Source organism: Pholis gunnellus (genome assembly GCF_910591455.1).
Source record: "Pholis gunnellus genome assembly, chromosome: 3".
In the NCBI taxonomy this organism is placed as follows: Eukaryota; Metazoa; Chordata; class Actinopteri; order Perciformes; family Pholidae; genus Pholis; species Pholis gunnellus.
The window spans coordinates 20,897,797-20,924,174 of NC_136529.1; the positions used below are offsets into that span (position 1 = coordinate 20,897,797).

A 26,378-nucleotide genomic window follows, 5' to 3' on the forward strand; every position below is an offset into this window, starting at 1 on the left:
TCCGATAAAGCATATCCAGTTATTTCTCTCCGACGCCTTCTCGCATGCTCTCTGCGTCTTCTTGGCAGAGCAATTTTGGCTAGCTGTTCTCATCAAGCGCTCCACGGGAAAAAAAAACTCTTCATCCATGAGAAGTGAGCCGGAAAGCAAACGAGCGGCGGACAAATAGCTCCAATTTCTACCAGTGAGCTCGTTGACAGGGAGTATCGCCTTCCTCGTACACACACACACACACACACACTTAATTAAACAGTATTTGTGAAGCATGCCAGGCTGATCTGTCAGCACAAAGTAGAGAGAGCTCTCAGCTGCTCAGCACAACATGTGCACAAACTTTTCCTTAAAATCACTTTGACAATAGAGACAAACAAACATATACAAAGGAAATTCTGCATCTCTCTCTCTCTCTCTCTCTCTCTCTCTTTCTCTCACTCACACTCACACACACACACACACACACACACACACACACACACACACACACACACACGCACACGCACACGCACACGCACACCTATCTAACATTTTTAAAGTAGCAATTCAGTCAACACAGCCGGGGTGTTTCTGTTTGCTTTGAAAGCGAGTGAAGAAACTGCGAGCTTTATATACAACACTTCAGGTATACAAGGTATACATAATAACCACTCAGGAAAGTAAAGACTTGTCCTGCTCCTCAAATCCACTCAGACTATGCAATAATACGAACAATAGTCGATGATTGTATTATTTGGCCGCCATTAATGTGCCATTTAAAAAAGAAACTTGCAAAAATATGCACTCCAACTTGGACAACCTTCAAGAACAATCTCTTGTAAATCGGATATGAATATCTGGCTGAAGGCGACCGACTGAATGGGATAATGAAGAAGGTGCTGGTTGGTAATATCCCACACTGTTGCAAGGACCCCGAAGGCACCTTTCAGGACCCTGAGGTAGCAGGATACCCATTCTGAGAAGAGTTTATCAAGGGAATAGAGACTTTACCTGGCAAAGTATTAAAAACTTCTGTAATAGCTCCGCTGTAGTCGGTGTCTCCAGGACCATGTTTTGCCGCGATGGCGCACACACAAGGCGTCGCGACTGGTAACTGCTTATTATAATACACCATCTTGTAAAATGGAGTCCTTAACAGTCCCTTCTCTACTCACCGTCTCCAGGAATGATGCGTAGCGTGACGGTGTTGCCGGCCTCCTTGATGAGGTTGACGATGTCCGAGTGGGACTTGTTGGTGATGGAGCACCCGTTCACAGCCAGGATGCGGTCGCCGACCTTCAGCTTCCCGCAGCGGTCCGCTGGGCTGCCCTCGATGATGCGGCCTATTTTGTGGGGCATGGCCACACATGCATTGCCAGCTATGGTCACCATTGACATGTTGTGATGCGCGATTCAGTGCGTATGTGTGCGTGCGAGTGTGTGTGTTTGGGGTGGGGGGGGGGGGGGTGATGTTGGATTGCGTTCGGAGAGAGAGAGAAGGGAAAGGAATGGGAAAGGGGGAAAGGAATAGAAAAAGAGGATCAGAAGGTTAAGGGTTAATTCATAGACAGCCAACAGCCAGCCAAGCCGCAGTCACAGAGAAGCTGATCAGAGAAACGATCAGCGAAATGCAAGCGTTGGCAAAGAAGGGCAAATGTGTGCTCTGCATCTGTTGTACTGTAGTTCTCAGGACCTTCTCCCTTTCTTCAAGTGAATCATTGGAAAAATCTATTTTCCGATGGGTTTGTCCTCATAATACGTAGAGCTGCTCCAGCACCACATTTCTAAAAAGGGTGTCATTATTATATTTGCATGGGTCTCTCGGCAGTAGAAAGGTGGTATTAAAAAGAACTGTGTTGCGTCGTCTGCATCCCAAAGACCTGCAGCCGCATAGAAGTTGACCACAAACATACATCAGCGCTGACATCTCACCAACTACCCTGAGGTCTCTCTGCTTCTCTTCCTTACTCTCTCTCTGTGTCTGCAGTCTGACATCAGTCACTGCAGAGAAACGGAGCGTGCAATCACTCCTTCCTTTCACCAATCTTCTTTTTCATTCTATTTCATCCCTCCCGTCAACTGCTTTCCTTTCTTTTATTCCACTACAAACTTGTCTAACTCTGACCTCTTGCCTGTCTCTTTCACTGCACCGAGCTGTAAACTATCGAATGGAAAGCAGATGACGGAGAGACAGAGGAAGAAGAGGTGCTGTAGCATCTCTGAACAAAAATAAAGTGCTCCTCCAAATACCAACTGTATGCGTGGACTGGTTTCATGTAGCCAATTGTTTTCCATTCGATTTTCCGTGTCGGGTCAAGTCAAATAAAGCTTATCTGCAGGCCCTTGCTTTTCCACTCTGGCCTGCGAAAAGGGAGCTTTGCCACTTTGTAAGCCAAGCTGGAAAGTTGAGCATTTTCATGCCTTTATTCAGTCCACCCACACTGACGGAGATAAGAGCACAGAGAGAAGTGGAATGCCATAGTGGTGTAGGCAGAAAAGCCGTGGCAGTAGGGAAAGGAGAGCACTGCATAGAAAAGAGAATACCAGTTTGTAAAGCAAAGTAGATTCAAGTTGAACAGCTTCCTATGCTGTGATGTGTGAGATCAAACTAAATACTGCAATGTCTAGTTTGTCAACAATACAATGATTCAATTGTAGACAATGTGGTTTTGAGTCAGTGCATCGTCCTGCTCTACGTTGTAATAAATACATATTATTCACACCGATCATTTCCCTTATCTATCCTGCTTGCAGCACTCATTCTCATTAAGATGTCATTAGGATTTTAGTGCCAACCTGCTCGGCAGAAGCCATTTAGGTTCAGCTGCATAATACAAATGCCTTATGTAAGTCACTTCACTTGTGATCAATTATAAAAGCCGTGTGCGAGTGTAGCAGCAGCTGCAGGCGGAGAAAGGGTTTCAGTGTCTTGGCTTGACAGGCTCGGACGAAAATGAGAAAGAAGAAGCACTTCTTTGAAGAGAGTTGGTATTGATCTGGTGGGACTGTAAATAGCCAGAATCGGTGCTGGTTGTCAGGCTGTTTAGTGTTCAGTGGTTTTTATGGATGATACAAAGGCAGCCCCATAAAGAAGATAGGAAGATAAAAAAGGCCCCAGTGATGAAGAGTGTGTTTCATGTTTTACTGAGTGGAACTGATTTTTGCAATATTGGCATGTGCAATCAACGACTGTGTTCGTAGCTAAAAGTGTGACATCTCTTACCGAAGGTGGTGCCGGCTTCGGGCCGCGACACCGAAGAGACGATGACGAAGCCGAATCCCTCGTTCTCGCCGCGGCGGATCTCCACGTCATAGGGCTGAAAGGCGGAGGAGGAGGCGTTGGAGACGGAGTTGGAGATGGAGTTGGGGGGCTGAGAGGAGGTAGTGGCGGCGACTGCTGAGGCGACCACGGCGTTCCCGCTGCCGCCCGCCCCTCCGCCCCCTCCCCCGCTGCCGATGCCGGAGGTGGAGCCGCTGCCGGAGCTCACGGTATTGAGGGAGTTCTGGCTGCCCTGTGGGGTGCGCTTCCCCATCTCCTCCGTCAGGCTGGGCGCCTGGTTGCTGCTGTGGTGGGAGGACGCCGGCGATGGAGGCACATCTCCCTCGGCTTTAGCTGGACACGGCAGAGGAGGATAAGGTGAGAAGGATGCAGATTATGAAGTGAGGGGCGAGGGAGGACATGGTGTGGAGAAAGGAATAAAGGGGAACAAATTGTGGACAGGGAGGTGAGACACAACAGATTCAGAAGATGACACGGGAAGATTGAGAAAAGAATGAAGACGGCCAGACAGTGTTACATAAGCTGCTCAGGAGATAATAGGACAGAAAGAGCAGAGAAAGAGACCGCTGCATAATAAGGCAAGATATAACAACACACAGCTAAATGTTACAATCTGAAAACTGAAAGAGATTGTAAATAAACACAGACTAGTTTGTGCTGATATGATAAAGGACATCTTGGGGGGAAAGAGCCCCACCGACAATCGCTCCTCTGATCTGTTTTGAACAACAGATGAACTGAAGACGCGGCCCGACTGTAGTATCTGGACATTTCATTCCACATTTCATTTCCTGCACAGCTGCTCGCGGAAGGCGCCTCATATTCTCGTCGCTCTGAGGCAGACGGGGAGCAGCAATGCACTAATGTCTGTCCACTGTCATCGGGCCGAAGGTTGACCGCCCTCTCCATCACATTTATGGGCCTTTTCTTTATCGCCTGCTCAGGAGCAGGGTGGAGCCGAGCAGAGCGGCGGAATGACAGTAATGGGCGGGGGGGAGGGGGAGGGGGTTGGCGTATGCTCACGGTAGCAGCCGAGTGCTTCCAAGCGTTTCACACCCAGACTATTAGTCGGTGGAAGGCGATCCCTGCACATAGCAAGCGGGTCCCTGGGCCCCTGATGGAATTGGGATTAAAAATAAATGGGGCCCATGGCGATGTAAAGTGCTTTTTATGCGGATATATGATTGTGTTTGCAACACTGATTCATTTAATTATAAAATATACAGCTGATAAAATATGAAACACAATTAGTGAAAGCTCAAATGCGTTAACAGGGACTATGAGGAAACGCTGTGATTGGGTATCTGTCTGATGTATTGACCCGTGTCTCTATCTATAGATATATAGGAAGTGGTTGCACATTGGAGCTGCCAGCATGTCTCCTTCAGGCTTGGCTGCGGCCTCGATCCCCGCTCCCTTCTTACCGGTGAAGTTGGCTTTGCGTCGCACAGTGAGGTTGACGTGGCCCTGTTTGGCAGCCTGCTGCATCAGTTGCACCACCAGTTGGTGCGACTTTCCCACCACTGCCGTGCCGTCCACGCTTATCAGCTCATCGCCGGAACGCAGGCGTCCGTCCTCGTCCGCCGCGCCGTACTTCACTATGTGGCCGATGTAGATCTGAAACGCAAACAAAGTAGAAAACAAAAAATCCAGATCATGTAGATCTAGATAGATAAAGACTGCCAAAAGTGCAATATCATTTTAGGAATATATACTTTAAAAAGGAGTTCAAACAATGCTTTAACAGAGACAAGATTTTTTTTAAATTAAGATATACTGTACGTACATACGTTAAACTTTTTTAGCAGGTGTAACATTGGTATGCAGTACAGGTCTGCTACAATTTATACCACACTATTACATCCCAGCTCCGAGGTTAATCATTATTTCTTTTTCCTTCAAGAAATACAGTGCAGGAGTGCAGGCCAGTGAACTTTGCCTCCTTAAGATTGAGAAGAAAGAGGTGGTGTGTGTGTGTGTGTGTGTGTGTGTGTGCGACACGGGTGGTTTTCTTTTCACAGAAGCCGTGTTGAAAAAAATCACTGATGAGAAGCTCAGAACTCCACACTGGTGTGAAACCCTATGGATGCTGCTCAGACTAGTACTGTGAACATAAGAGTCCATTTCATCATTCAGGTTACTGAATCTTATCAGTAGGTTACACACTGAGAGAGACTCACCGGCTCTCCTGGCTCATTGCCTCCGAGGATCCTGAAGCCGAACCCCGTGTCCTTCCTCCACAGGAAAATGTCCTGCTCTTGGAAGTCTGGAACTGTAAAATCAACAGATCACCGTTAACATATCCGCATTAACACCAACCGCCTGCACCAGCACTGTGCAAGAAGAGTTCAGTCCCAACATGCAGTTAGACATTTAGTATAACTGTAGCCAACGGTATGGCCATAATGGATGCGCCCATTGTTTTTAGTGAATCAAACCACCCCGTCTGCTTATATCAACATGCAAATATTCACCCTCCCAACTGTTCCAAGCTTTGTCACCAAGATAGCACTTTGCACAAACAGTCTGTCTGGAGGCTTTGGGAAAAGAACAAACAACCGATCCGTCAAAAGATGAAAGAGGATCTATTTTGGGTAAAGAGCACCGGTATGAAGCTTAAATAAACTATCAGAAGCAAGACAGACTGCCAGCACAATTCAGAACACCTTCACTCATTGGTCCCATAATTAGAACCGATCGGGCTGAAATGTCTGAAATAGCATAGTTTTATTTCGTTTTAGCTTTTTAACGGTATTTTTCGGTGACGTTTCCCACAGACTGGACATTACTATTCCACTGGACTACGCTGTTTCATTTATGAAGAGATGTGTGACATGCGAGGTCATTTCTCCTCTCGAATGTGTTGGGGAGCACTTGGCACCAGATACATGCTGGAATACGCCATATATTATTGAGCAGAGTATGGCTAGTTCACAGTCCACTCCCAGCCACAAGAGAAGACATCTGTGTGTGTGTGTGTGTGTGTGTGTGTGTGTGTGTGTGTGTGTGTGTGTGTGTGTGTGTGTGTGTGTGTGTGTGTGTGTGTGTGTGTGTGTGTGTGTGTGTGTGCTAGTCAACAGAAAGGTGCTGTGCTATAAAAGAGTGCATTGCACTGCAGCGGATGACAGCTCATGGTTCATGTAGCAGCAGTGGAGGTGGGGGCAGCCTCAGGTGGGCTGCTGGGAGCCGGGGGAGCGTGGCCTCATCTCGGTGTACACATGAGCTTCTTCGCTTTTAAGCGCGTGCATACGTAAGCGTGTATGTGCATGCATTTGAATGGCCGCAGCTGTGTTGTACTGGCTGACAAACGTGCAGCTCTGAGCGACCTCCCTGGGAGATTTCCTTTCGCTCCAACACAGGCCACTGCCGCCAAAGGCCACTAAGAGACGGCAGGGTGGCAGAAGGCACAAACAGCCTGCTCCCAATCTGTTCCTTCAGTCAACAGTTGAAATCCCTGCGGAACGCAGCGATTTCGTCCAATCTATCACAATGTGACTGTGGAGGACCCGGGAGAGGAAGAGTCAGAGGATAGCGGTCGCAATCTGAACCTGCCCGCGGTAGGGTCAACTGCACAGCTGCACCCTGCTCCTGACCATTAATGGATCCATGAGGGATCCCCGCAGTGAGGCAACTGGGCGTGAATCGATCAATGTTCCACAAAGATGGAGCACGGCTGGTTCAAACAGTGAGGAAATTAAACTGGGAACGTGTTAAAGCCAGACAATAATCAAAATGAAGTGTCAATAAAGCATGAGAGAGTTTCCTATCCTTCCTGGCCCCGATTCTTCAGAACAGGTCCGTGCGAGTTTTTCTGCAAATGGAAATCGTTCACCACATGGTGAGTTTAAAGACCTTGATCTCAGCAGAACTTTTCATTACAGCGAATGCCGCGTGGAGAAATGCCGAGGCCTGAGCCCTGTGGGGTTGCACGCAGCGGGATTTTAGGATGAGAGCTCAACGCAGAGCGAGGAAGCGGAGGACGCACACCTGCTGGTACCGGTCAGCTGTCCTCCCCGTCCTCCTCTCTACTTTTCTAGACCTCAGAATCCCTTGATCTCGCAAAGCTTGACCTTTCTCTTTCGCTTCCCATTTCTGTGTTTCTGTCGCTCATCTGGCCCTCTTCGTCATCCTTTGTGCTCTCTTTGCGGTCCTCACATTTACTCTGAGCAAACTCGGGCTCAGGTCATTTAGAAAAAAGAACCCTGTTGAGACGCCATCACTTTAGGGCAGGCTTGTAGACATAATCTCCCCCTTAGTATTGGTTTCGTCCGCTCTCCATCACGATTCTTTATTCCCTTTTCAAATCAAACACCGTTGTCCTCTCAGCCCTTCCCGGCAGCTTGCTAACAGGCGCCTGCACTACCAGCCCACGCTCAGCCCTTCACTTCACATTCTTCTTCATCATCATAGGCATCTAAATAATAAAAAATCCTTGACAAGAGGTGCCTGTGAAAGCCCTTACAGAGTCACGCTTTTTTTTAACCCGACAGTGGATTTGAGGGTTGTTCTTTTTAATTAGAGCTATCCCTTTGCTTTGGCAAGGCTAGACAAAGAGGAGGGGGGGGGGTTGTGCAATGCAACGACATCTACTCCACTATTGCTGCTAATTATACGCCTGTGCGTCTCTTCGGGGAAGTCTTGTGTAAAAGTGTGTCAATGGCTGCGGTGTCGACGATTGGGCCACAGCGGCACCTACAGTAGTAGCTTTTAAACGACTGGACGAAGAGCATGTGGGAGACGCCGGCTTCTGATGCTGCTCGGGAAATCAATGCTAACTGCTTGAAGAGGAATAACTCAACATTTTGGTAAATACATCTTTTCACTTTCCCCCTGCTGTGAATTAGATGAGAAGATGGATATCACTCTCATGTTTGCATGTTAAATATTAAAAGCGAAAATTCGACGCATTTCATGTGGATGTCCAATCAGTGTTGATGGTGAATGTAGTCGACTGAAGCAATAAAGTCCCCAGTGCGTGCTATGTTGACCGAGAAAGCTGCAAAGACTGTTGTTGCTTCAATGGACTACATTTACAATCAACGCTGACTGGACAACCACGTAAAAAAGATGGCACACTTTCCCTTTCAAGATAGAACCAGTAAGCGATTAACTTAGCTCCAGACTGGAAGCAAGGGCACACGGCTATCCTGGCTGTGTCCAATGTCAAACAAATCTGCTGAGCAGCTTTAAAAGCGACATTTCTGTTTGTTCCACACACACGAGAAGAAATGTAAAAAGTACTTTGAACACAGCCAAGTTGGCTGTTTCCCTCTGCTCTCTGTGTGAGCTAAGCTGAGCTAATCGCCTGCTGACTCGAGCTTTACAGTTAGCGCACAGATAAGTGAGTGACTTCTCACATTTTCACTAATGCTGAACTACTTGATTTTCATTTCTTTAAAAATGTCAGTACATTTTGAAATGGAACATAAATTGTATATTCTACGATGCTATTTTCATCCTTAGTTCTACGTGAGTATAGGTGAATATGTGTGAATGTAAACCAGTTACTTACATGCAAATGACTCATCTCTTATCCCAAATCTTGCTCCAAAAAGTGCTGTACCATTTAAAGACACCAGGGTTCTCCACTGAGCCAACAGCCCCATGCAGCCCTCATCCAACCGCCACCAAAAATAAATACTTACGCCTACTTTCATACATGGTCCTGGACTGGGCCCAGATCTTAAAGGGGTCCGGTTTTCTTTGGATGGTGCCGTCTGCCGGGGAGTCCTGGGGAGGCAGGCCTGGCAGGGGCTGAGAGGGGGGGCGGGGGAGCGATGCTCTCGCTGAGAGGCGGCGCCAGGGACGAGTGCAAGGGCGAGTCTGCGTGGGTGCTCCGGTGGCTGGAAACGCTATGCTGGGAGCTGTTCTGACTGTCCTTCCTCGACAATTGCTGTTGGAGAAGCAGATCGATATCATTTGACAGTTGAAAGTCAGCTGTGTCAGTACACCTGTGAACACGGAGGCTGAACCGAGTCAAACAAAACAAAACAAGTTATCTCATGATGGGCAGCGGGGGAAGACAAGAAGTTGTGGTTGGTGACAGAAGAATCCGTGGGATTAAGATTAGAATACAGGAGAGTTTTGGACCCAAGTGTAACGTTCAACCACTGTTGTGTTGCTCCCGGATTCAACACGACGAATAATTAACTTGTTTTATTCAGACAATTATTTTAGCATGCAAAGGGAAGGGGGAAAAAAAAAGAGCTCAATGGTTTTCTCATGATTAAGTCATTCAGCTGTGGGAGAAACAAACTTACAAGGGTGCATCGCCTATTCCTTTTGTTTAACAGAGTGGAATGTATGAACAAGGAACTGCATCCCCTGCTGCATACGGAGAGATATTCACAGTGAATAGAGCACTCCTGGGGTTTCAAACGGAGGGAGGACTTTACTGGTGAAGCCAGAAATGTAAAGCTCCTCATAAATTGCCACTGCCCCCCCCCCCCCCTCCCTCAATAACATGGGCACTTAAGCACCTGCTCGAGGATTTGAAGGGAGCGGGTGCTTTGAGCGCGGTAAAGCGCATACAATCCAGAGCTCAAGTACAAGTACGCTGCGAGTACAAGTAAAAATCCTTTCCGTGCCGCTTTGTCACAGTATCTTTCTTCACAGTCCCTTCTTCACCAATACGCCGCACCCCCCCCCCCCCCAAAAAAAAAGGAAACCAGCGAAGGGAAAGGGTGACAGACAAGCGCACGAGAGAGAAAGAAAGGAAGATATTTTAAGACAATGAGAGAAAATGACAGCAGTTCAGTCTATTCATGTCATGTGACCTCCCAGTTCTTTGGATGCGGTGGACAAAAATACACCAGGAAGGGGCGGAGGCAAGCGGCTCATCTGCTCTCAAATATCAAAGCGTTTGGCCTTCAAAGTGCAGCCCTGTCTTCAATAAACTCAAGACTCATTACTCCCTGAATCAGCCTCCTACACCTCCTGCAATTCATGTTTATATTCATCACGCTTGTTAGACTTTAAAAGAAGCTCGACGGCGCTTTAGCAAATATTAAGTCAGAGCCGGAATGCTTACTCTACTCGTGTTGTGAGTGGAACCTCACTGGGTTGTGCGGTGAAGTAAGATCAATGGATTCACATAATTAGTCACAAATGCGGGCCTCGTTTGGGTGCTAAAGTCAGACCTCGGGACTGTTTTCTTTTTTTTTTTGTGATCACTTTCATTTCATTGAAACAAAATGGTGCCTTCATTAGCCAATGGAGCAGCATTTCTGTTTGTGAATGTCTCTCTCAGTTTGATGTACACAAAGCACCAAATCCTATTCCCTTATCAAATGAAAACAATTCTCTTGTTTTTGATGGATCTATTAGGTTTGACCTTCTGCAGTCATTGTGCTCTCCTTCTGTGCTCCGGGACTGGTCTAATACGTTTCTTTCTGCTGCTCCAATAACTTATTAAGGAGACAGAAGAAGGGAGGGAGGAGGGAGGAGGGAGGAGGGGGGGGGTTTGCTGGGGCAATCACAACAAACCCTCGCTGCTTCCTCAGACTCGGCTCAGTCCTGTTTCGCCACCAGCGGGCCCCGCTGGGGTTCAGTGCCTCGATGCATCGCAGCATCAGCAGCCGTTTTCAGTGTGTTTCGTTCGCACACGAACAGCAAACATCATGCATTAACACCATCATCACCCTCAACGTATCACCTCTATTATCTGCTTTAAGAATGCTATGCCATCACCATTATCACCTAACGCATTTCATGCCCAGCACCAGCACCAACACCACCTCATTCCCCAAAAACGTTCGCCCCAGCTGGACGTCATCACATACCCTCCTAGTGTAATCTCTGTACGGTGGAGCCCGCTCATCCTGCAAAAAAACAAAAATTTGACACAAACACGTTCAGTCAGACACAGTCAATAGGATCCCTCCATTAATGCAGCACATATCACAGGATGAGGCCGACTCTCAGCTGTGATCCCGCATTCAACTCTCTCGCAGTGCAAGCTTAGCACCCCGCGCGATGCGATCATCAGCGTGTTAGCAACCCCGCTCACGCTGTGCATCAAAGCCCCTCGTTCCAGCCCCCGCCAGAGGGGAGGGGAGGGTGGGGGGGAGGGAGAGGAAGATGCCAAACTACAGGGATCCACCTCCACAAAGCACATCATCAAATGTCTCCAAACAGACCCAACACATCAGCACAAGTTACACCTTACAGGAGAGAGTAAGAGACGAGGTGGGAGAGGGGAGGCGGGGAAAGTAAGTGCAGTGCTTTTTGACAGACACACCATGTAGACGGAGGACAGAGGAGTGGAGGAAGGATGTGAGAGGAGGAAACGTAAAGGGGGGGGGGGGGAATAAAAAAACAAAAACTACTTACCAGTTTTGGGCTCTTCTTTGCAGGTGCCACCCCTGTGAAGCCGGACAGAAATGGGGAAAAAAGAAAAAAAAAAGGAAGAAGGTTACCGATGTAGTTTCAGTATATTGTCCATGTTCAGAAGAAAATTAAAATAGAAGAAAGGAAAAACAACAAACAAACTGGTAACGCAGACTCCAAAACAATGCTCATTTAGCCCTCGTCTCCTTCCCCCTCCTTTCCTCTCTCTCCACGCTCGGATCCTTTGCTCGCTGTTCCACGGCTGGCGTTTGAGGAGGAAGGGAGGAGGAAAGGAGGGGAGGGGAGGGGGCAGGCAGCGCGATCTATCTGCATCACTGCCGCGGCCAGCGCTCGGCTTGTGTGGTGCAGCGGAAGAGTGGGGCCAGCCTCCAGGGCTAAAACCCAGAGCTCACTGGGAGAGCCTGGCTATCCGACGACGGCGGAGCGCGCATGTGAGTGAATGAGTGAGTGAGTGAGTGAGTGAGTTTGAGGGGAGGAAAGTGATAGTTAAGAGGATAGGGGAGAATCCTGGAGAGCAACTAAGCCAGAGAAAGAAAGAAAAAGAAGAAGAGAGAGCAGAGGAGCGAGCTGTGCTCTGGAGTTCCCGGCCGTAGCATTACCCATGGAGAAGGAGTCCAAGATACTGAACATTAAATTATAGGCAACCGTCAGTTCCCCTCTTACTGAGACCATCTTCCTGTGTCCGCTGAGCGCCGCGCTCCGCTGTCGAAGGCTCCGGCATCTATAGGCAGTAGCAGCGTCCTCTCCGTCTCTCCCTTTCCTGCTGCCTTTTCCTTCCTCCCCCCCCCCCCCCCTCTCTCTCTCTCTCTCTCTCTCTCTCACACACACCTCACTGCACACTATCCTCCCTCCCTTTTCTTTCCTCAGCATCATCACCCACCCTCCCTCCGTCTTCTCCCCCCCTCTCTCTCTCTGTATCTTTTATTTCTCTCTCTCTCTCTCTCTCTCTCTCTCTCTCTCTCTCTCTCCCCCTCCATCTCAGTTTCCCTCCCACCCCCAGATGCTGGCACACACACACACACACACACACACACACACACACACACACACACACACACACACACACACACACACACACACACACACACACACACACACACACACACACACACACACACACACACACACACACACACACACGGCTTCCCGCTGCGCTCCCGACACAAATCGAAGTGTGCTTAAGGTTTGACTGACGGGTTTCAGCTTGACTGAGCAGTGACCAGAAATACCATCGCAGAAAATATCATTATCGCAGAGAAGCAGCACACAAAGAAAGACCGACGGACGGACGACTAAAGTGCTCGTGCAGCCTGGATCAAGCCGGGGATATTTGCTCCTTAAGCACATCAGTGCCCCCCCCCCCCCCCCCCCCCCCCTCCCTTCCTCTCCTCCCTCGACTCTGCATGAAATAAACAGTTGTATGAAGTTATGGAAATGAGAACAGGAGAAGGAACGCATGAAACAAAGAGAAAATGCAAAAACTGGCGGTGTGTATTTACCTCTGTAATATTCCAAATTCAACAATGAGCGGAGTACGAACCACACACACACCTCAATAGGGGCGTGTAACACATGTAAAGTATGGTGTGTGTCTGATCGAAGAAAAATGGGCCACTTTTATGTGTCAATCCTTCAGGGAAACAGAGGGGATAAGATCTTACACACACACACACACACACACACAGACACTCGTCTTCTTTATCTCTCAGACATCTGGGTTCATTCACAACTGACGGCTCCAACTGTGTTGCGTCTGCAGCTTTTTTTTCCCTTCTCTCCTTCCTCTCCCTCGCACAACTTTCTTCCTCTCACACACACCCCCCCCCCCCCCCCCCCCCCCCCCCCCCCCCCCCCCCCCCCCCCCCTCCCCCTTTCAATTAATAGGAATCATTCATTCAGACGCGGGCGCAGATGCACAGTGTCAATCGCGAGGTGTTCTCTCTGGGCTGAGCACGCTGTCAGTCAAAGTGTCAGGCTGCCGTTTGATTGTCCTTCATCTATCCACTGCAACTGATCTGCTGCTGCGGTCCATCAGCGCCGCTCAGCACGCTCCCTCTCCGATCAGACACACCGATACACAACACGCACACACCCGTGGAAGTGAGAAACAGACTCGGACACAAGGTCGATTCGGGTCTTCGCATAGCACTGCGCTGTTTGAAATTTCATCCAAGCGTTTTACTGTAAAAGCAAATCACTAAATGAGATATTCATTTAAAGATATAGAGTTCCACTAAACTGTGAGGCCTTGATGCCATTTGATAAAGCTAAATTGTGCGCAGGTCAGCAGGTTGTGTGTGTGTGTGTGTGTGTGTGTGTGTGTGTGTGAATCACCACAGTGTGTCTAAAGCTCCTACATCAAAAGGTAATGTGGGTGTTTGGGCCAACCTCCAGGAATAATTACATACGAGAGGGAGGAAAGAGTGGTTCTGGACAGGTGGGGCACTGGCTGAGTGAGGGAGCGCCGACTAAGTCCTCAACGCCCCCCAGCTTTTCAAATTCAATGGGCCAGGACCACTGCTCATTTTATTCTGCTTGCTTCATCTGAAAATCGGTGGCATTATTCACTGCATTCTTAACAGTGAATGATGAACGACTGCTCAACCTACGGGGCACTACATTTGTACGATATGGGTTTATTTGTTATGATTAATGTTATACATCAACTGATTATTGTGAATTACAATGAAGCCAACATAATAAATGATCCAATATATTTGAGGACTGCAGTGATTTTCGTTTTTTTTTTTTTTATTGCACTTGACGGAATATCAGTCATCTTCTTTCACTGCCTGAGGAGAAACTTATGATTCAGCCCCACAGCTTCCAACCGTTCGGGTTCATGATGACAACGCACAGCGGAGTCTTTTGCAAACACTGGAAATAAGAAAATGCAACTATGAAAGCATTGACAAATTTGACACAAGAGTTCAAAGTGTCTGCGCTAGAAAGATGAATTCAGCACATGAAATGCGCGCAGAGGAGCTCTGCTTTGGAATAATTGCGACTCGCCGTAATGGGTTCAGGTACTGTATACTGTACAAGTTCAACAGATAGGAGGCGTTGTAAAAACCTGGCAGCACAGCAGGCACTAAACGGAAGCCATTATTAAGCAGATTATGTTGTCCGTCTACAGTGTGTGTGTTTGCGTGTTGGTATATCTCCGCTAGGAGTGATGGCTTCCAACAGACAGGTCCATCTGTCACTGTGGCGACGGTGCCGGGTGACCGTGGGGGAACTGTCAGACTCGAGGAGTGAAAGGCTCACATTAGCAGCCAGGATGTGACAGCCCGGCAGAGCACGGCTTTATTTAGCTGGTGTGTGTAAACAGTGAAATTAAATGTGACAGAGGAGCGTACCAATGGGACTAAATAGATGACCTGGGTGAGCATGCATGCAAAAAGTAAAAAAAAAAAAAAAGAAAATGTTTAAACCATATGAAACATAAGGTTCTTGCAAAGAAGGTCACGGCGCTTTATCAAAAAGATACCTCAGAATGTTTCGCTGCACAAACGCACACATCCATCCAGAGGAGACCCCCAGCGCAGATTATCTGCAGAGCATTGTCATAGTAACAAAGGATGGTGCAATGGGGGAGTTTTACAACTCGCCCAATAGCTACGGAGGTGTGAAGAGATGGGAGATCGGTGATGGTTGAGAGAGAGAGAGAGAGAGAGAGAGAGAGAGGCTCAACCTCCTTTTCCCTGTGCAACAAGCAGTGATTCACAGGCACGAGCCTCCGGCAAGCCCAAAAAGATGAGCGGAGGTGAATCGTGGGCACCTGGCGGGCGGGCAGGCCGCCCCCCCCCCCCCCCCCCCCCATCATTGCTTTTTGAGGACTGCAATGCTGTTCGTTATGGTGCCACTGGAACATGCAGTCAGCAGAATTTTTAATGCGAAGTGAGCAAAAAATACGACGCTTCCTGCCCATACAGGGAATTGATTTCCTGCTTTGGTCTGCGCAGGGACCCATCATCAACGTTTATCTCTTTCTAATGGGTGTGTACGAGACTGTTCACGTTATACGGGCCTCATGCCGGTAACTGTGGGTTTATGTGGGTTATGTAGGTTCACGTCATGTCTGCCTATCACTGTGTGTCCTCAAAGCTTTTTTTGACATTCTCAAGCTGCTCAATTGCCCAATATTAAGCCAATAAGAGCAATCTAATGATCCGCTTGCTGTTTCTACCCTCTTAAAGCCGCACGCCCATGAAAAAAAACAAAAAAGGAGAAGACACATTTCAACCCACTGTCTGACTTCAAGGGTATAATAAATCTCTTTCAGACTGCACTTAAAAGGCAATGACAGGAAAGGCAAACAAACGCAAGCGAGAGGAAATGCACCCATCTGTGCTCGAACGCAGTCAATGCTCTTAAGAGTTTTCCAAGTAGCCATGCAGATAACCTGAGGTCTCTGACATTTGTTTGGGTATTTAGATTCTTATTTACTCAAAGGAGATTAAAAAAAGTGTGCAGTGGAGGGGTTCATCAAATACACAGACATTTGCGAAATAGTTTAACACCTCTTGCCTGTGTTAGTCCCTCAAGCTGCCATTTGAAGTCCGCTGGCTACGTGGGAGGAGAGGAAAAGGTCCATCTCTCATTCTGAGATAAGAGTGCGAGGCCTGAGTGCCCAAAAGGGACTAATGTGTCACCATTGATTGATGAGTCATTAAGTGTGTGTGTGTGGGGGAGAGCAAAGCATCATGGGGGTTTCGTTGCCGCCCTTTCATCATCTCTCTGATCCTCTGACATCCACCGTTCTCGTCCTCTCCCTTCAGTCTGCAGCTGCCTCTCCTTACGCTTCCTCTACATGGCTACAAGCAGTTGCTGCAACCAAACACAATGTACCTTTGTATTCATTGCAGCACCGGCCAGGCCTTACGAACAGATGGAAAAACTGGGCATTTCTTTTACAGCTGACTAATGACGTGAGCTGCTGGGCTATTGAGAGGCTGCGTTTCAGAGATTCGTCATCCAAACCCAGGTTTTCACAGAGAAAAGACTGCACGGCAGGTGTTCGCGTCCCTATCGACCCCGTTAACATGTACACCTGTTTAACGGGAGCACGGGAGAGGAAATTAGCGTCTGTGCTACGGCAGGACATCAGGGGCCAGAATGAATTATGCCAGCTCATCAATGAGGGCAGGAGGAGACTGGCAGGGGAAAATGAGTACGTCAGAGCGGTGTAATTAGACAAATGAAAGAACACTGTTTCACGAAACACAGACCTGATTGAAGTAATAAATCATAAAACCTCTGTGTCTTGGGTGCATAACCTATGAAAACCTGTCAAATCTCAACCTGACGGTCTGATCTGTGGGTGGTTCTTCCTCGATTATATATATATATATATATATATATATAATATATATATATATATATATATATATATATATATATGTGTACTGTATATGTGTAACTGGAGCAAAGATCATTTTCGCAGATGAACAAAATAAAAGCTGGAACCCCTCAAATGAGATTCACACTGCCATGTTTTCCCACCGAGATCCAGGAATCGCAGGTTCTCTCCCCCCCAATGTTCAGCACACTGTGGCTGGTGAGGCATAACAACACATGCTCACATTTTCACTCCAGCTGACTTGCTGGAGTGAAAATGGACACACATGCTCATATGTGGAGAGAAAGACAGTGGGAGAGGGGTTGAGGGGGCCTTAACGAGTGTGTGCCGCTGGCGCTCTGGTCCTCCGGGATTGGCTCCCATCTTCATGTGGGCGAGCGGGTGTGAATACATACCGACAGTGGCGGGGGGAATGGGAACAGGGAATGGGGATGGAGGAGGGGTGGCTCTCCACCAATTAACACTCTACCAGGCTCGTTCTGCCTCAAATTCATAATTGGATGGAGGAATGTTCACGTTCGAGACCGACACCGAGCGTGGGTGTGTGTGTGTGTTTACGTACATGCACATGGTCAGGGACAAAGAGATCATTGATGGGTAGAAGAAGAGAGTAAAAAGAGAGCACAAGAGAGAAAAGGAGGCATATGTATGATAAGCAAAGCTGACATCACGACCCCAATTAGAGGCAAGTGCGCCTTGTTGCTGCCGGTGGAGCGAAAGCACTGAGGAGAGGAAGAGCGGGAGAGTAATTAAGGCACCGTATCTGGAACCTTGGTGCTCTCATGGGTGCAGCAGTGTGTGTGTGTGTGTGTGTGTGTGTGTATACAGTACATCAGACATGTATGACAGGAATGATGCAGTGTGGGTGGTGCATTGACTCTATGTCAAGCAGAAATACCAATCATTCTCTGGTCCCAGCTTATCATCGGAAACTGAATATTAGTTGTATAAATTTGAAGACGTCTTCTCTGAGTCAAAGAAACAAAATGATTTATAAATAATAGAAATAATCATTAGTTGCAACCCTAGATCAAGGGTTTGGTTGTTATATCGACCACAAATTAAATTCTCACTCAGCCACACGATTCACATCCGTGCCCAGGTGCTAGACAGGAATAGGTATTATTTAAGAAGAATTATAATTATTATACAAAGAATTATTTAAGAATGTTCAATACTAGTGAAGTGTGAAAGAGCCCTCGTACTTTTCTACAAAAGCCTTTTGTTCGTTTATCAAAAGCAGCCAAACAACTGTTGTGGAAACACAAGCAGCTGTACGGGAGCTTTGCCTCAATAAGATACAGTTAAAAAAAAATATCTACCGTGTCTGATCAAAAAGCAAGTATGAATCTGACCGAGGATTCAATGGCAGGTTTGAGGACTTGCCAGCTTTAGAGAGGTATAGTGCTACGGACACAGGTTCGATATGATGTCCTATGAAGTCAACACACCACCCTAAGTCCAATTTGGCTCAATAATTACTGTCTGTGTTGTGATGTGAGAACCATTAGGCTCGTCATCAAAAAAGATCTTTATAAAACACACTGTAGCCAGCACTGGGTACGTAAATGTGCCAATGGGAGCAGACTTTTGCTATATTATTAATCTGAAGTACTAGAAGGGCAGGTCCTGCTAGAAGACACTGTACATTCAACTGGCCTTCATCATTTGTTTCCTGTGTTTGTGTTTTCCTCTGCCGACTGGCATCCTTCGTTCCAAAACCCGAAGTAGGATAAGACCTTCAATGGGTTCAATTAAAATGCCCTTATAAGCATTATCATCATCCATACCGTTGTCTTTTAGCATTCCTTCTATCGCAGTCATATCTCTCCGTCTGTGGCTATCAAAGCTAGTCACTGCATCTACACAAGCCCTGCTAAACTGCCCTCTGTTTTATTGACAGCCCATTAAGCCCCTGCCCGGGAAGAGGCTCTATCACATTATGGGCTTGTGTACACTAATGCGATAGAGAAATACTACTCATTAGCAAAAGCCAGTGAGGGGGAGTGGACCGGTTCGGTCCATGTGTGTTTGGGTTGTGTGTCAACATGGAGAAAGAGACAGAGATGCAGATTGAATCAGTCACATATGTAGAGGGAAAGACAGAGAGAGAGAGAGAGAGAGACAGAGAGAGAGAGAGAGAGACAGCCGCCATTCATCTGACCGACTTCCCTCAACAGTTCTAAGAACTTAACTCTACCGAGGAGATAAACTGCACACACACACACGCACACGCACACACGCACGCACGCACGCACGCACGCACGCACGCACACACACACGCACACACACACACACAAACCTTTTAGTTACTTGAATTAATAAGCTCCAAAGCAAACTATGACTGTCTGACAGAGAAAATAGTCCAATTACTTGTATCCCACAGTGCGTTTAGAGCTCTGGAGGTCTGAGAGTCGGATGGGGATTGGGGGGGGAAATACCAAAATTCAATCATTCCAGTTTTCTCCTCCATCCACAGTTGCTTTGTTTTCATTTCGTGCTCCTGTGTGACAGTGATTTTCAATCAGAAACCACCGCAGAAGCTTTGGTACGGGTTGGTACACGCCGAATAGAGGCCTTCATGTGCGGGAGCCCTGTTTTCGGGGCATTGACAACCAACACTGGAAATGTATGTAAACAGCTCATATGTGTGTGTGTGTGTGTGTGTGTGTGTGTGTGTGTGTGTGTGGGGGGGGGGGGGGGGGGGGGGGGGGGGGGAGATAAAAGGCACGCCAGCACAATCCGAGGCATCTTTAAAGAGACTCATTTTAACAGTGGATTACGCTAAGAGCCTGAAATAAACTAGACATGTTTGTCAACAAACAAACACAGCAGACAGACACGGGGGGGGGGGGGAATGAGAACCTGGGCAGAGAGAGCAACCGGGTATGAGACAGAGCGGGGAAAAAAAGAGGGAGAATATTCAGACGCTGACCGGAAACTCCTGTGATGTTTTCCCTTCTTATCATAGTTCCTTCATCTCCCCTTTTAACTTTCTCCTTTCCATTTCAAGGTGGCTACGGTGCTCTGACTCTCAATACTGTTTAGCCTCTGTCTCTCTCTCTCTCTCTCTCTCTCTCAACTTTCTCTGCGGCTCCTGTCCTTCCATATCATAATAATCTCTGTGAGTTGGGACAGCCTAATTATTATATTTTGCTGTCATCAGCATCGAGCGGATTCAAGGGAAAGGTTTCTTTGGTTTCGCAATACTTCAGGTACGGCCATCTGCTCTCAACAGTTCCAACCAAAGACACATTCACAGAGACAACAAGCATGCATATGGAGGGGTCGGCCTCCACTCACCTCTCTGCACCAGCATGGTGACCTCGCTGCCTTTGGGACACTTGCTGAGCATGTCGACCACCTGGTTGTGCGACATGCTCTGCACGTTTCTCTTGTTCACCTCCACGATGATGTCGCCCTCCTTGAGGCCGCGGCAGCGCGGGTAGTCCACGATCTGCTTCACTCTCTGCCCTCCGCCGCCGGGGCTGTCGGCGATGGTGAAGCCGAAGCCCTTGTCTCCTTTCTCCATGTGCACGGTGATGAGCTCCGGTTGCGTCGCGATGGACGAGGCCAGGGTGACCACGTCGCTGGGGTAGCCGTGCTGGGAGGAGGTGTCGCCCTCCGCCGAGGGGCTGTGGGGCCGGGGGAGGCCGTTGAGGGGCGCCCCTCCGTTGGTCGAGCCGATGTTGTTGTTGTGACTGCCGTGGCTGGACGGCGAGTCGTAGCTGTGGGAGGCCTCCTGGCCGTTGACGATGATCGGGTCTTTGCTGTCGGTGATGGCCACCGAGGTAACCATGCTCGTGTTGGGGTCATCGGGGTCAAAGGGCAGCGGGTAGCCGCGGCACAGCTCCAAGTTCACCATGGAGCCAATTGGGATGGACTGGAAGATCTTCACAACTTGGGCATGGGTGTAGCCCAGCACACACGTGTCGTTGACGTTAACGATCACGTCACCTTAAAAGGTGGAGAAGAGGGAGAAGTTTTATTCCGAATGTCTGGAATTCATCTGTCAAAGCTCTCTTATTTGACACAAAGTTTTAGCCTCCTTGGGTACACCAACCTGTCTCCATTTTGCCATCGAGGGCGGCCGGGCCATCCAGGACCAGGCTCTTGATCTGCAGGAACTCGTCTGGCTCGTCGCCTCCTACGACAGTGAAACCGAACCCCCGGCGACTCTTTTTCAGCTTGGTATTGATAAAAGTCCCCTTCAGCTCGGATCGGTTCCGGGTGAAGAAAGGCTTCCCTCCTGAACACACAAAACGCAGTCAATTACATTTATGTCTCCCTGATACATCGATGTCACGACCCAAACTGAAAGAAGCAGCTTTGGGTTCACTGAAACTGTTCTCCATCTAGTGAAATGTGGTGAAAAGGCTTTGACTCACTGGCATAAAAAACAAACAAACATACAAATAACCTTTAGTGACATGAGTGTAACGGCTATCGACTATGTGTTCTGGTCCGATGACATAACATGAATCAAAACAGACTGATTAGGACAAATAGATGGCAAGTGAGATGGCATGTGGTAGGAAATAGGGGAAATAACCAAATGACGGTCACGTGATACGAGAGAGGGCTCTGCCTCCGTGAACGGCTCTTATCATTCAACCCTGGTTGTGAGGGTTTAATTAACACAGAGATATCCACGATACACATTTCACAGTGGTCTTAAGGCTTGAGAACAATCTAAACCCAAATTACTCATTCCTCCCTTCTCTACCTCATTATCTGGCATTAAGGACACAATGAAGCACGATAGGAGATGGGATCAGCCTAAATCAAAAGCTTGAGTGAGGTATTCATCCAACCGCCTTCACTGTCGAGAATGTGAGGAACAACAGCTGAACACAGAAGGTGACTTCACGCGCTTCACAAAAAATGGAATATGATGTGAGATGTTGGCAAAGGTGAAGGAAAGAATGAAAGCGCGTACATTACAGAGAAGGGATCACGGAGGAATGTGTGCTTAGTGACCAGCAGCACCACAATAACTTGCATTCAATGGAAAATGCATTACCCTTGGAGTCAGTAAGTGTCCCTGTGTTTGTGTTTTTTGCAGGTTGTGTGTGTCATTTTCGCCTTTATTTGTCAGCGTAGAAATGTGTGTGTGTGTGTGTGTGTGTGTGTGTGTGTGTGTGTGTGTGTGTGTGTGTGTGTGGGGGGGGGGGGGGGTATGACATGCAACAAAGGTTCCAAGGATGCTTTTGGTGATATGGCATGTGCTGTAACCACTCAGCTACCACGGCGCTCCATGAAAAGCATCCAGAGATGTAAGAGCAAACCAGGAAGCAGGAGGCAATATGAAAAGCAGGGAGATAGAAACAGAGATTTCAAATGACGCCTTTCTCCAGAGGAATGCCACGGCCACGGACAGCCCAGAGTTGTGAGAGACAGAGGGTGGGATCGAAAGAGAGGAAGATAGACAGAACCAACAATTGAACGGAAGCAGAGAGTGAGCGAGCGGGCGGGCATGTGAGCTATAACATAAAGAGATTGATGAGGGGAAAAAGGCAAAGACGTCCCGCAGAGCGGCAAAGGGAGAGTGAGAGGGAGAGACGGGGTGAGGCAGTTAATTCTCTGCCATGGCTGCGCTAATTAGACACGCTGCTCGTGGGAGGCTGGCATAAAAAAGGAGCTGGCAACACACAGTAACGGCTAGACAGTGTCTGTAGGTGTTTGTTTCGCTAAATGGTGGGTGAAATCAGGCCATTATTTCAAGGGAGCATCATAACAGAGGCTCCATGTAAATCAACAGGTGGCCGCAGTGAAGACAAGTGAAAATAAAACTGTCCCTCGCAGAGTTTGTCGATTAAGAAAATACAAACACTGCTCTCTTGGAAAAAATGTAGTCTAATGTATGTACGGGATGAGTAGAATTAATATTAAGACTATATGATGAAATGTATAAAGAGTGCAGTCAATACATAACTGCTCCTCCTTCATGAAAACTCAAACACGGCCTGAGGCGGCGGCGGCGGCGGCGAATGAGGAAAACAAACTACACCGCGCGATCTGAATTTGGTTTAAGTTGTAATAAGTTGATCTGGGTGACACAGCCTGGGAACAGAATAGTAACAAGCAGTTTTTTTTAATGAAGTTTCACACTGTGGTGTTATCTAGACGGGAACTCACGTTTCTGTCCCATCGCGTTGGGCATTGGAGGTCCTTTCTGAGGGTCCCTGTAGGTCTCCTGGTGGTTGGCAGCATAGCTGGCCAGCGGGACCCCTGCCAACGCCGAGTCCTCGATCCATTCTGAAACAGCAAGAGGCACATGTTCTCTAGACGGGTTTCGGACAGGTGCACAGATGCCCTACTTGTGGAAGAAACTGGAGCTAAGGGCTCCGGGACAACACAGCTTACTGTGCTGTGTGTTTGGGGGGGGAAACCCATTGTGACACTAGAGAAACTTGTGAAGGACCCATTTCCTCATAATGGCTGGCGTCTTTGATTAATCACCTTGTTACGGCATCACGGCACCAATCAGACTACCACCTTCATTGATATTCTAAACGGTGCGATAGAGTCAATGCTGAAGTGAGAAGAATTGGGGAAAAATCCCTGCTTGATAGTATTGAGTTTTTCTGAAGAGAGATTGAGCTTTCAGACGGGGAGTGAAATCAGCAGGTAATCGAGTGGAATCGAATGATTTCTGCTGACTGAGCAGAAGGTGGAGCGCGATAGGAGACTTCCCACGTGGGCCGGCCTGCATTTACAATTAATCTCTGTCTGCGGGGCGTCCTGTGAATGCATACGGTTTAAGACAGGAAGCAGGAGCAACCCAAGGTTATCAATTAGCTGCGTTTCGGCAGGCTTGCGAGCTAAAGCACGACTGTTAATACTGGTAGCTAGCACTTAAAGCTAATTCGGAAAGAGGCTCTCTTTAAAAAAAAAAACACACATCACTTTCAGTTGAAGACAAACTTACCTTTCTTCACCCAGTTCAGGAAATAAGCTTTCAAGTTATTACCACAAACAAGTGTCCGACAGCGACACGGGAAACAGAAATTAAACTTCAAAAAGGGGCTGCGTGTTGCAGCCGCAAATAATAGTTATGCCTTTATGGAAGGGCACTTAGCAAATCATAAGGCAGTAGCAGGCAACGTCAAGAAAATCTGTAGCAGATAGTTGCTAGAAAGACACAGTCTCGCACACACGCATACAGAGACATATGCAGATCACTCAGTCAGACACATGAATAGGAAGAAAGGAAATGACGCCCTTGGTGGGGGCTTGTGAACGAACCTCGGATGTAGCGCTCACCTTCGGGTGGCTGCTGGCTTTGGGGCTGAGGCTGCTGAGGCTGCTGCTCCAGCTGCCTGCGCCTCTTAGCCTCCAACACTGGATTCTCATACTGGGTCTTCCTGTTGATATGACTGTTGGGACGGCGGAAGGAGGGACGAGTGGATGGAGGTGGAGGAATGAGAAATGAAGGACGGGAGGAGTGAATCATAGGAAACGGAAAATAGGATGTGGGACGAGAAGTAAATATCAGCAGGAAAGTGGAGCGTAGCAGGGAGGGAGAAAAAAACAGACAGTGGAGAGGAGAAGGTAAAAGAGGAGAGAGAGAGATCGGGTCAAGGGAGGGAAGGGGACACATGGCGATAAAGCTTTCATTAATACACAATGGAGCAATACACATGCATGCATCCATACTTCATACATACACACACACACAGGAACCCCTCTCTGGCACGTGCGTGACACAATCACGCCCACAAATCACGTCAAATAAATCCAATTTGGATTGATTTTGACTTAATTCACAGAAGCTACCAAACTTCCACACCACACACCCTGGGAGGTTTACCACTAACCTACCAGCACTGAGAAATTACACCTGACAGCCTCACATTGTACACCAAATGAAGGAGATGAACAGGAGGAGAACATTGCAGAGACAAAGAGGGGGGAAAACATTGCAATGCCACAGACTCGAAGCCCCCAGGTGCTGCTTTGAACAACATCAAAAACGCTTGAAACATATTCGTATTATTGCTGAGGCCCTGGGGCTTTACACAAGATGAGATATACACACACACACACACACACACACGTCGCATGTTTTCCCAAATGATAGCGACACTAACAAAATGGCCTACATTTTGCAGTACACAAAAGACCAAAATAGCTGCAGCGAAACTCTAGCGCTGACGCCTTACTGCAGAACTGTACATGAATTAGAGCTGCTGCTATTTACAGTAAGGTCAATAATTGATTTTATTGGAATGAAAACGAGTGAAATTATTTATTTTCAGGTGAAGGAAGAAAAAGGCGAGAAGGCCATTTCTTCTCCTTCCTGCATGTGCAGCGTGTTGGATGCCTTTACATACTGTACTTGTCACTTACTCAACATAGTAGACCCCATACACTGGATCGTCTATTTTCTCCCATCCTGTTGGAAGTTCTAAAAAAAACAAAAAACAAAGAAACAAGACAAATTGTGAGTGAGACAGAGGAAACGGTGGAAACTCAAGGCTGTAAAGTTGCTGGGGGCCGTGTATCGAGCCATTAGCGGCAAGGCCAGTCGAGACATTTTGCCTCTACGTTGTGACTGCCTGTCAGTCAGTCTCCAGGGCCCGAGCGACTTCACAGGCTGTCTGGCCTCCCCCTCCCCCTCCATCTTTGTCCCCTCACACTGCTGACATTTCCACACATCAGATAAGAATGGTGCAAGACCCCCTCGGGCGGAGATGAATGGAGGGATGGAGAGGTGAGAGAAAAGGAGTGGTGATGAGGTCAGAGAGAGGAGGGGAAGAAGGAAGCAAGGAAGGAAAGACAGGTAAAGGTAAGACAGAGGGGGAACGACTCGAGTCTGACAATGTGCAGAGAAAACTGAGATAATTATGTTTTTCTAATTTTTTGCATAATGACATATTACCTTATCTTTTCCTCATACTAATCGGATTAATTTCTTATTAATCCGATGCCTGTATTAGTGAAAACATACCTGTCCTTGGCTAAACACAATGGCAGTGTGGTTGCGGTCTGCTATCTGTTTGTGTCCTTATATAAGTCACCCCTTGTGGACTAAAACTGCACCAGGACTTGACTGAAAACCTGCTTCATGAGGAGCTGGCACTTTTACAGACTTTCAGAGAAAGTAAAGTAACGATATGAATATGACTGGGCCCACTTCAACAGCCCGTAATTGCCCGCTGGTGCCACCTCGCTGTATTTCTGCAGTGTTGTGTGCCAGAGGAAGTGATGCCGTTTGTCTAGATTACAGCAGCATTGGTTACTGGCTGGCCTCCACATAGAGAACGTCAGCGGCTTCTAATTGGCTACAAACACAGAACATCCAATAGTACTCTCCTGTGATGTATCCGTTTTACATATCATTACCCTCGGCCAATTAAGCCTCGCCCTGTGTGCAAGTAGATGGTAATTACAATCATAAAACTTGAAGAG

The 26,378-nt window shown here is 47.7% G+C and overlaps 1 protein-coding gene across 1 annotated transcript in view; it reads right to left on the reverse strand.

Moving 5' to 3' along the window:
• magi1b (membrane associated guanylate kinase, WW and PDZ domain containing 1b) overlaps nucleotides 1-26,378 on the reverse strand; it is a 117,089-nt gene that overhangs the window by 10,392 nt on the left and 80,319 nt on the right. Inside the window, 13 exon segments of the mRNA XM_079186571.1 lie at nucleotides 1,149-1,316; nucleotides 3,197-3,586; nucleotides 4,678-4,870; nucleotides 5,434-5,525; nucleotides 8,899-9,019; nucleotides 9,021-9,146; nucleotides 11,035-11,073; nucleotides 11,585-11,616; nucleotides 20,268-20,921; nucleotides 21,028-21,213; nucleotides 23,103-23,222; nucleotides 24,231-24,343; nucleotides 25,317-25,374. Coding sequence (XP_079042697.1) covers nucleotides 1,149-1,316; nucleotides 3,197-3,586; nucleotides 4,678-4,870; nucleotides 5,434-5,525; nucleotides 8,899-9,019; nucleotides 9,021-9,146; nucleotides 11,035-11,073; nucleotides 11,585-11,616; nucleotides 20,268-20,921; nucleotides 21,028-21,213; nucleotides 23,103-23,222; nucleotides 24,231-24,343; nucleotides 25,317-25,374 — 2,292 coding nt within the window.